General features: G+C 43.2%; 1 protein-coding gene across 2 annotated transcripts; it reads right to left on the bottom strand.

Annotated features, from left to right (window-relative positions):
- Positions 1-474: 474 nt before the first annotated feature.
- Positions 475-11,223, bottom strand: LOC139915121 (interferon-induced protein with tetratricopeptide repeats 5-like). Of its 2 annotated transcripts, XM_071903606.2 has the most exons (10): positions 11,111-11,223; positions 9,641-9,820; positions 7,338-7,527; positions 6,465-6,656; positions 5,829-6,056; positions 4,105-4,246; positions 3,791-3,914; positions 3,424-3,562; positions 3,089-3,136; positions 475-2,150 (listed from the first exon to the last, which is right to left on the bottom strand). In XM_071903606.2, exons 1-10 carry the CDS (start codon positions 11,113-11,115, stop codon positions 1,953-1,955), a joined length of 1,446 nt encoding a protein of 481 aa, XP_071759707.2. In that variant the 5' UTR covers positions 11,116-11,223; the 3' UTR covers positions 475-1,952. The 2 variants fall into 2 exon arrangements, with proteins under 2 accessions (XP_071759707.2, XP_071759708.2); XM_071903607.2 differs by lacking the exon at positions 3,089-3,136.
- Between the last annotated feature and the right edge of the window lie 264 nt (positions 11,224-11,487).

The raw sequence follows: 11,487 nt of genomic DNA on the forward strand, positions 1-11,487 counted from the left end.
GGGTTTCATACACTTTCTGTAATAAAACATCTAAAAGCAAAAATCCTATCAGATGGGGGACCCTGGGACAAAATCTTATCAAATGGGGGTCCGTGGTCTAATTTGTGTCAGTTTAGGGGTCCTTGACGTGAAAAAGTTTGAGAACCACTGTCCTAGACAGTCTCAGCAGGGCTGACCCATACAGCAGCATGTTGACCTGCACTGTGCATTTGAAACAGACACAGTATGAAATTGAAACCAGTGATAAGGCTACATGTAACACTGTAGTACTGTACTGAGGCAATGTCAGTATTTGCTTATCATTTTCTATGTTGGCTTTATTCATTCAACAGTTGTGTAATCGAATAGGCCGATCTAAAGTAGTGTGTCTATCAGTATCTTCTATCTATCAGTATGTTTGTGGTTGGGTTTCTGTACAAAGACGAGGAAAAAAGTATAGGTAATACACAAAAAAAATGACAATCTTTAGACTGCATTTATTCTAAGGCTTGTGACTTAGAAGCATAGGAGATGCATTTATTTTTATGGCATTTTAATGGTATGAGTATTTTATGGCATTTCTGCTTTACAGGACAGAGTACAGCAGAGTGAGACAGGAAAGAGAAAGGAGACGACATGCGACAAAGGTCTCAGGCAGGATTCAGGTCCAGGATGGTGCAGTTACATGGACCTCAACCAACTGACACACCAGGACGTCCCGAGATACAGAAACTCTAATTCTGTTGCACATTAATGAGGTCTAACTAATATTACAGAACAGCATAAACCAAATAGAGTAAACAGTCTATATAATAATAATAATAATAACCTTTATTTGTATAGCACCTTTCATACACAACATGCAGCTCAAAGTGCTTTACATCAATAAAAGGCACATAAAAGACAGATAAAAAGATAAAATTCATATAAAAGAACAAGCAAGATGCATTGCATAAAAAGAATCAAATCAAGTCAAATAGAAAGATAGAAGAACACAACAAATACTCCCACTTTTAGATGCACATTGTGAGTGAACCCATATGTTTTTCTTTAATTTTCTTTTCCCTTGTCCTTCCTGATTCTACTCTTGATCCGATATTTACAGAATCATAGATTCTCCTCTTGGTCAAAAACCTCCCCATCCACAGATGGATGAGGATCATACAGGGTAAAGCTCTGTCCCCCCCACATATAGTGTTCACTCGTGCAGTAAGCATTACCCGGACAAGACCAATGAAAATTCGTACTTGCCCGTGTCAGCTCTGTCGGGATCCTGAACAGAAACAGTTCAAATGAAGGCTACTTAAAAGCTAAGATGAAAAGATAAGTTTTTAGCAGTCGTTTGAAAATGCTTACAGAGCCTCTCTAATATTCTCTGACAGGGTGTTCCACAGTTTAGGAGCAGAGTTAAAAAAGGCTGCATCCCCAATCTTCTTCTGAGTGGGGTTTTGTACTTCTAACAAACCAGCAGCAGAAGACCTGAGGGTCTTGATGGAATGTAGAACAGCAGGGATTCTGTAATGTAGGCCGGTCCTAAGCCATTAAGAGCTTTGTATACAAGTAAAAGAACTTTAAAATCAATTGCAATGCAGCTAAAACCGGAGTGATATGCTCTCGCTTCCTTGTTTTTGTTAAAAGTCCAGCTGCATGATTTGGTTCTACAGAAATATATAGTTGTGTATCATCAGCATAGCTATGGAAATTGACATTATGTTCTCTGATAATATCACCTAATGGAAGCATGTACAGTGAGAAAAGCAGGGGACCAAGACAGCTTCCCTGTGCAACACCAGAAGTTAGATCATGTTTCTCTGATACATGATCTCCAAGACAGATGAAACATTTCCTCCCTGTAATGTAAGTTCTGAACCAGTTTAGGAAATTCTCTCAGCCCAGTGGCAGATTTTTTTAAATTTATTTTAAGAAAATTAGGATTTTAGGACTCAATATTAATAAACAGAGGGAATCTCAGGTCACTGCAGGTCCAGGCGCAGCTCACAGAGAGCAGACAGGTACTGGTCGTTGTCCAGGTCACACTCCAGAGCTTTCTCATAGTATTCCACAGCTCTCCTCCGGTCTCCCTCGGCTCTGGAGACCAGGCCCAGCAGGCCGAGGGCCTCGTCGTCGGCGGCGTCTCTCGAGAGTCGACGCTCTGCGATCTGCTTCAGTTTCTGTCGCAGAGAGGAGGAACAATATCTGATGGTTAATTCCTGTTTGTTGAAGATTGTTAGATGAGATTATATTGTATTAGATTAGATTTTATTGGATTAGATTGAATTATTCTAGAGTGCGTTAAATTAGACTATATTAGATTAGAATAGATTAGATGATATTAGAATACACTGGATAAGACTAGATCAGATTAAATTAGATTATACTATATTATATTTGGTTAGATTAGACAAGATTAGATTGTATTAGACCAGATTAGATTAGATTAGATTCGATGAGACTTTATTATTGTTATCTGCACCAAATTAGACAGTGTATTGTTATGCACCGCTATATACTGTGAGCACGAGTAGGTCTAATTTATGATCCGATATGTGCGTTATTCTTATTTCCACATTACTGTATGATTTAGTGACATTATGTAAACCTGTTTACTCGGGCTACAATAAAAATCCTGCTTGTAGAAAAAAGGATAAGGATGAAGATGAACTTGTTAGAACTTTTGCAGCACTCAGGAATAAGAAGGTGAAGTTGTTCCAGACAGGACGTCAAATTGGTAAAATGGTCTTTAAACATATTTTCTATCAGAAATAAAGTTTACTATTATTATTAATGAATTGAACAGCGCCTCCCTCTTGCTTCCCCTCTGTCTCTCTCTCTCTCTCTCTCTCTCTCTCCCTCTCTCTCTCTCTCTCCCTCTCTCTCTCTCCTCTGCCCTCTGTGGTGCTGAAAGGACACACAGCGGCTGCTTCTCAGTCCCAAACATAATGATCTTGTTCCCACGCCTTGCTAAGTCGCTTCCACAACATAAGGATCTCGTTTCCAAGCATTAGTACATTGTGGCCACGGCATAGATCTCGTTCCCACGAGTTAAAAACAAACAAAAAAACAACACCTCCATGTCACCATTTCACCATTTCTAGTGCCTGATGCTTACTGTAGCACATCGCTTCCCCTCCGACGTCTCCGGTGTTAACAGCAGACCCTGGTGAAGAGAATAGCAGAGTAACGTAAAGGGATAACTCCAGAACAATTATGTGCTGTCAGTCACTTGGCAACATTTTGGAAAGTGCTTCTTCTTCTTATTTTGTGTCTTGTGCTTTGTTTTGTTTCCTTGTGTTCTATTTTGTTGCATACTGTATTACGTCATTTTGTTTTGTGATTGATCGTTGATCAGTTAGGAAGACTTGCTCTCTGTAAAGTCCTTGGAGACAGGCTGTGATGAAGGGCGACAGAAATAACTGGACTCATGTATTACCAAACCAAGCCTACCTTGGTGTAGTGTGTGATGGCCAGGTCTTCCTTTTTGGTGTGGTACTGGTGGAACTGACCGTAGTGCAGATGGACAAACGGACGATTGCTTTCATCCTTCTCTGATGACATCTCCAAGGCCTGGAACATCTCCTCAGCTCTGGAGAAAGAGAGAGGACAAATTCATGAATTCATACACACTAATGAATGGATGGAAGATGGATGGATGGATGTTTTAACAATAAACACACTGAAAGACAGGCAGTCGTCGGACAGACAGACAGACAGACAGACAGACAGACAGACAGACAGACAGACAGACAGACAGACAGATAGACAGACAGACAGACAGACAGACAGACAGACAGACAGACAGACAGACAGGTACCTGCTCATATCCTTGTCCTCTGCATACATCAGTGCCAGTTCAGCCATGGCGATGATGAAGGAAGGCTTTAACCTGACAGCTTCCTTCAGGTGATGAATACACAGACGCCTCCACCGCTGCATCTCTAGTATAGTATAGTATAGTATAATATAGTGCAGTATAGTACAGTACAGTACAGTATAGTATAGTGTGGTATACAATAGTGTAGTGTAGCAGGAGACCAGTGTTGTGTTTGTTGACATGTTTGTTCTGTCTGTGGTCTGTGTGTGTGTGTGTGTGTGTGTGTGTGTGTGTGTGTGTGTGTGTGTGTGTACCTTTGTTGTTGTAGGGCTTTTTGTTGAGCAGAGCGATCTTCTTGGTCTTATAGCAGTGAGCCAGCTGATGGTGGATGAAGGCCGACTGGCTGCTCCTCTGCAGCGCTCGCTTCAGCAGATCTATAGACCGATCCACCTGATCCTGGAACAGTGACACGCTTATTCTTTCATAAACATGTTAAAGGATCATTTCTGCATTCTTTTCAAGTGATACTCAGATTTTGTTCCATCCATGCATCCATTTTCTAGCCACTTATATGGTCAGGGTGGCAACAATGCAGCAGCGCAACCCAGACATCCTTTTGCCCAGCAACCCTAGGTGGTCCTAGGCATGCTGGGAGATGTAGTCCCTTCAGCATGTCCTGGGTCTGTCCCGGGGTGGGGTGGCATCCTTACAAGGAGCCTGAACCTCCTCAACTGGCTCCTCTCACTGTGGAGATCCTCCCCGAATGTTGAGCTCCTCACCCTATCACCCCGAGAAGAAACCTCATTTCACCCCGAGAAGAAACCTCATTTCACCCCGAGGAGAAACCTCATTTCACCCCGAGATGAAACCTCATTTCACCCCAATGAAAAACCTCATTTCACCCCGAGGAGAAACCTCATTTCACCCCGAGGAGAAACCTCATTTCACCCCGAGATGAAACCTCATTTCACCCCGAGGAGAAACCTCATTTCACCCCGAGGAGAAACCTCATTTCACCCCGAGATGAAACCTCATTTCACCCCGAAGAGAAACCTCATTTCACCCCGAGATGAAACCTCATTTCACCCCGAGGAGAAACCTCATTTCACCCCAAGAAGAAACCTCATTTCACCCCGAGGAGAAACCTCATTTCACCCCGAGATGAAACCTCATTTCACCCCAATGAAAAACCTCATTTCACCCTGAGATGAAACCTCATTTCACCCCGAGAAGAAACCTAATTTCACCCGAGATGAAACCTCATTTCACCCGGAGAAGAAACCTCATTTCACCCCGAGATGAAACCTCATTTCACCCCAAGGAGAAACCTCATTTCACCCCGAGATGAAACCTCATTTCACCCTGAGAAGAAACCTAATTTCACCCCGAGAAGAAACCTAATTTCACCCGATAAGAAACCTCATTTCACCCCGAGATGAAACCTCATTTCACCCGGAGAAGAAACCTCATTTCACCCAGAGAAGAAACGTCATTTCACCCCGAGATGAAACCTCATTTCAACCCGAGATGAAACCTCATTTCACCGCGAGAAGAAACCTCATTTCACCCCGATAAGAAACCTCATTTCACCCCGAGATGAAGCCTCATTTCACCCCAAAGAGAAACAAATGGCTCATGGCCGTGGCCCTGGCACCCCATGCTCCCACAGCGCCTCCCACAGGACACGTCAGGAAACACAGTCGTAAGTATTCTCCAAATACATAAATGACATATTTTAGTAAAATTCATTGGTCATAAACTATGATGTGTAATATGATGGTGGATATCCTGCTATCCTTTACTAAGTATCATGATTTATTTTAATTTTACCATCTTTTACTTTTACTTGTTACTGATTTAGTCATAGAAAGCGTCACTTTTTCCAGCTAAACAGCTAAATCGATAGACAGATTATACACATTTTGATGAAACGTGTCCCCTTTTCATTTCTTCAAAATGTGATGAGTGGTGTCTCAGATATCTCTCAGATAACTATGAAATCATCAACTACATAACTAGTCAGACAGTTCGAGGCTACCTGTTGGCGGAGGTATTTGGCTGCGTAGCGGGTGACATGAGGGCAGTCAGGACTGATCTCAAGCGCTCTCTCCATCAGAGATTCAGCCTCTTGGTGTTTCTTGTAGGAGGAGAGCTTCAGAGCCAGCAGCGCCAGCATGACGCCGTCATCAGGGTTGATCTCTGAGGCTCGGCGAAGCTGCTTGACGACTGGCGACTCCTCAGCTGTCAGAGATGTTTCTGGATCCCTCTGCAAATCAGACTCCAGTCAGCTTGCTGTGGAGAATCCCTGGACTACACATCTACACTTCAACTTCCCCGTCAGAGAAAATCTTTTTTTTTAAATTCAAACTGGCCAAATCCTAAGCATTACATTTACATTTGATTGACTGACTGATTAATCAAGTGACTGATCAATCACTTTACTGAATCTACCAGTTTGGCGCAGTCAAGGGCTATAGCATAGCCAGCATTCCATTCACTGTCATCACATTTACTGATTGATTAACTGATTGATTGACTGATTGATCAATAGATTAATTGAATGTACCAGTTCAGTGTGGTAAGAAGCTATACCATAGCCGGCATTCCATTAGGAGTAGATTGGCTGATTGATTGAATGAATTCATTGAATGATCAATCAGTTAACTGAATGTACCGGTTCAGTGCGGTAGAGGGCGATAGCGTAGCCGGCGTTCCACTCGCTGTTGTCAGGCTGCAGCTCCAAGGCTTTGAGGAAGCAGTCGATGGCTTTGGGGTAGTAGAGCATCGAGAACTTGAGGAAGGTCCAGGCCTTCTCTCCATACACCTCTGGGTGGAGAACCGTAGGAGAACCGGTAGGGTACTTCACCTGGAGAGAGAGGAGGACAAAGAGCGCATTTAGATCAAGAGACACTAATTGTGTTCACACTGTGAGCAACTTGGTTGATGTGTCGCTCTATTCTGATCAATTATGGCCCGGGGTCAGAGTGGTCCGATTGCAACTATGTAGTGGTCTGTAGCTACAGAGTTTTGAACAGGCAAATCATGCATGCATCTTTTGGTGCTTTGGTATTGCCTTTCATAACATTATATCATTTTAACAAGTTAACATAGCTAGGAAGCGCTAATTAGGTAGCAGTAATAAAAAACAAACAGACAAAAACAATAAAATTACTTCAGAACTTCCCACTGATCCTAATGATGGAGGCAAATATTCCTTAAGCATTGTTTCAAGCAAGATGTTTATTCCTGCAGACTTCAAATAAAAGTTAACTCTGAATGGCTGGAATCAACTTCTCCTACATTTTGATCTATTATTCATTAAACAAAATCACATCAGTAGGGAGAGAAGGAAGTACGGAAATCTGATAACCATGAAAAGTTCAGCTGTGGCAAGAAGCTTGTTGAGCGTCCACACAGAGTTTCCCCGGTCGCTCAGCTGTGTAGGAAAGTTTAACTCTCTATTGAAACCAATAATGAGAAAATTCTCTTAAAGAGCATTTAGACCATAAAACATTGAAACTCTGCCACAGTGTATGTGTGTGTTTACCAGTATGTCCTCCACCCTGCGCCAGTATTTGTCTGATTGTGTGAAGTCTCCAGTGTGGTAGCTCAGCCAGGCCCGGTCTCCATAGATCACGATGAGCCGCCGCTCACTCTCCTCACCAAAACACTCTCTGGTCTTCTCTTCTGATTGGCTGAGAAGAGATGCCGCCTCCTCTGGTCTACCCTGAAGATACCTGAGGACAGATGAGAATGGCAGATGTTGGTTGTGAAATGTTTAAATACCCCCCACTGGCTCTTATTTAAATCCTATATTGTCTTTGTTGTATCCCATTACGTTTTGCGGCTGCAATGACCCAGTTTCCCCATAGGGACAGAATTACTTTCATCTTATTTTGAGGGCTTACAAATTTCCCCCTTACGTCAACATTTCCTATGAGCTCCTAAAGCCTTTTTGCACTCTCAATGTCTTCAGTAAATCACTAGCACATTCATTTTGAGACATAAGTATTGTTGCGGTTTGGCCATAATAGAAGACTCACACAGAGCCTTTTGATTAAGGAGCCAGTTCAAGTTCATCAAGTGTACAAGAACACTCTGCGATGAGAACAACAGTTACAACCCCTGCATATGCATCTATCTAATGGACAACTCAACTAGGTAACACCAGTAGTACATGATTAACCCTCACTCTCCAAGAGCCCAACCCCAAAAGAACCAACCTCATAGGAACACTGAACACCGAATGTTCTGGAACAGTCCAGAACATGAGTAATTGCATGTCACACAAAGGCTGCTGGGTAACCAAATGAGACTAAAGGAATAGGGATATGCAGGTAGGCGACTCTGTCTTTGCCGGCTAGAGCTTGACCCAGAACTAGCCTGAGCAGGTGAGCCATGCGAGGTCATGAGTGCTGGCATGGAGTCAGGAGAGGTTGGGGATCATTGTGCCCTTGCTCCTGACCCTTCAAAGGTTGGAAGGGTACGAGCTGGTACCTGTGTAGCACGAAAGTCCTGTTACGGATCCTCAGCCTCACCCAGAGAACATCTGACAACTTCTCTGTACAGGGCCCTTCCCAAAGACTGGCCAACTTGGGAGGTAGTTCTTACTTACTTCTAGGGCAATAGACCAACATAACCCGTGTTGTAAGCCCTTCTGATGCCCACTGTCACCAGTTTGGTGCTGGCAGGTGAACTTGTGGGCCTGGCAAAGCATCTCTCTTATTCTGCTTTTCCACTGCATGGTACCGGCTCAACTCGCCTCGACTCGCCTCGACTCGCCTCGACTCTACTCGCTTTTGGTAGTACCACTTGGTTTTCCACTGCAGATAGTACCCCCTCAATGCCCCCCCACAACTGGTCGTCATAGCGACGCCGCAACACCGCATGAAACTGCTGTGACGTCATCTTCAACGCGACACACACAGCAACAATGGAGGATATGGAAGGGATGGTGTTCTTGATTCTCAGTATGTGGCTGTTGTGGCAGTCACAGCAGGGAGACAGATTTTATTCCAGAAGAGGCTAAAGGCAGCAGGACCGCTCTCTGGTTGCTCAAAGGCGGCGCAAGAGGGTAAGCTAACCTGGTAGCTAACGTTAGCATATATGTCCCATGTCGCGCAATGATGATGATTCTCTTTGACCAATCAGCAGTCTGCAGTGTTTTCACGTCACCTTTTGGTATCGCCTCAGCTCGCTTGGAACCTCGACAGAGGTGCTACCAAAAAAAGTACCAGGTACCAGGTAATATGGTACCTGGTACCTGGTACTTGCCCAATGGAAAACCAAAAAAGGCGTGTAGAGTCGAGTCGAGTTGAGCCGGTACCATGCAGTGGAAAAGCGGCTTTAGGTGGTAGGCAAGGGTGCAAGCGGACTCTTGGGCAGTGGACCGGTAGGCCCACAGGACCAGTGGGAGATGGAAGTCCCAGTCAATGGTAGCTGACATTGATGGTCAGCTACCAGGATTGACAGCAGGGTGGCCCTCCCTGGGGCTGAGGGTCTATCCAGAATTTTCAGATCCTTTCAGCTGCTGTTAAGGAAGCTTTCTTCCAGCAGGTGGTACACTGCTTTCATCTGGCCTGGGAGGTACTCCTGTTCTCTCAAACTCTAGTTAACTCAGGAAGTCTTCCACTCCCTCCAGCAATTCCATCCCACTTATTTATTTTTTTTTTTACTTTTTATTTATGAATATTCTCCTTAGTAATATACCACTTCCTCAGTAATACACCACATCCTTCTCAATAATATGCCACCTCTTCCTCCTCAGTAATAAATCAGTATATCTTATTCGATGATCTCCCGTCTCTGCACCATAGTCCTGTACTAAAAAGGATTAGAAACGTACTGTACCTGACGTAAGCCAGGTAGCTGTAGGAGCGCTCCACAGCGCCCCGCTGTCCGAACCCCAGATCTATATGGTCCTGGAGTCGTGTGCTGAGGCCTTCCAGATCCATGTGTTCCCTCTTCAGATCCCAGGTGAACCGACTCTCCAACCGCAGCAGCCTGGAGCGCAGATCACTGCCAGCATCACTGGGAGAAAGAGAGAGAGAGACAGGGAGAGAGAGAGAGAGAGAGAGAGAGAGAGACAGACAGACAGACAGACAGACAGACAGACAGACAGACAGAGAGGGAGAAAGTCCACTGTCCAGCTACTGACAAAAACACATAAACTGATAGAAGGATTTAGGATGTATTTAAGGTTCTGTTTAAGTGTTGATTAACTTACTCATTTGATTTATATTGATTGTTTCATATACTTCATTGTTTCGGCAATATTGTTTTCAACATTCATTCCAATAAAGCTCGTTAGATTGAAAAATTTAATTGAAAAGAGTGAGGTAGGGAAAGAGAGAATAGGATGAGAGGAGAGTGGGGGATGGGGAAGGAGAGAGTGAGAGAGAGTAGGGGAAAGAGTGGCAGGGAGGGGAGAGAAAAGGCTGGAAGAGAGAGAGAGAGAGAGGGAGAAAAAGAAAAGGAGAGAAACAAGGAGATGGTGAGATTTAAACGGAGAGAAAGAAAGAAGGAAAGAAAGAAAGACAGAGAAAGATGGGAGTGGCGGTAGAAAAGACAAAACAAAACACATGGAAGGGAGAGAGTCACTGGGAGGAGCTTAGAGAGAAAGAGAGAGCAGATCTGTAGATAATGAAACTTTAAAATCACTCAATATATCAGTTTGATGATAGATCAGCATATCAGTTTGATGATATTGTCCTTTTATTAAACATCAGATATGATCCAGCTCTGATATGATGCTGGTTCCTCTCTGACCACAGCTACAGAGCAACAGGCTGAAAAACCGGATTTTTTAATTCTTTTAATTGTTCAATTCTGTTTTGTTTTTTAAAAAAATTTAATTTAAAGGCAGTAATGTATTCCAGATGCGCGCGCACAAACACACACACACACGCACACACACACACACACACACACACACACACACACACACACACACACATAAACCTGTAAATCATTTTGAAAAGATCTAGCCTATACTTTATGTTATATAAAGTTTCCTTTCCTATTTTCTAAGCAGGTGGAAGCCAACACTGTCCCTCCCAAAAACCTCTATAATATTCCTATAGTAACACATAGTGTGTTTATGGAACTCAATAGTGAGTCTGTAGTGACCTTATAGTCACTACACTATATAATGCTATTCCTATGGTATCACTATAATAATACAATCATATAATATTCGTATAAGAGGGGCTGATAGGAATATTTTACTTTTGCTAGGATATTTGTATAGAATCCTTCTAAAATGTATCATAGGATTGCTGTAGTTTGTTTTCCTATCAGCCGTCAAACAAGAAAACTTACCTCATTTTGAATTATTCGTCGTTCAGGATCCGACCTGTTAGTTGGAAAATAGAAACTCGTTCTCAGATACTGATGCACAGCAAAGAGAAGCAAGAGCAACAGTGAAGTCCAACAGCACAGTCACTATGACACTCAGTAAATACGGAATAGAAACTCTGTGCAGCCAACAGACAGACGAAACGAAACTGAAACTGATCTGTTACAGAAAAGTCTTATGATGCGTTCACGGTCTCCTCGTACAGAGTGTTAAAGTCCAGCCCACCCCGAAGTCATGTCTGGACCCCGGAAGAGAGTTAGACAATGGTGATTTATCATAGAGGAAAACATAAAGCAGAAAAAAAAAGTACTGGATTCTCCATGTAATGTTTTTTTTCCCC

The sequence above is a fragment of the Centroberyx gerrardi genome, chromosome 20 (genome assembly GCF_048128805.1).
Source record: "Centroberyx gerrardi isolate f3 chromosome 20, fCenGer3.hap1.cur.20231027, whole genome shotgun sequence".
Classification (NCBI taxonomy): Eukaryota; Metazoa; Chordata; class Actinopteri; order Beryciformes; family Berycidae; genus Centroberyx; species Centroberyx gerrardi.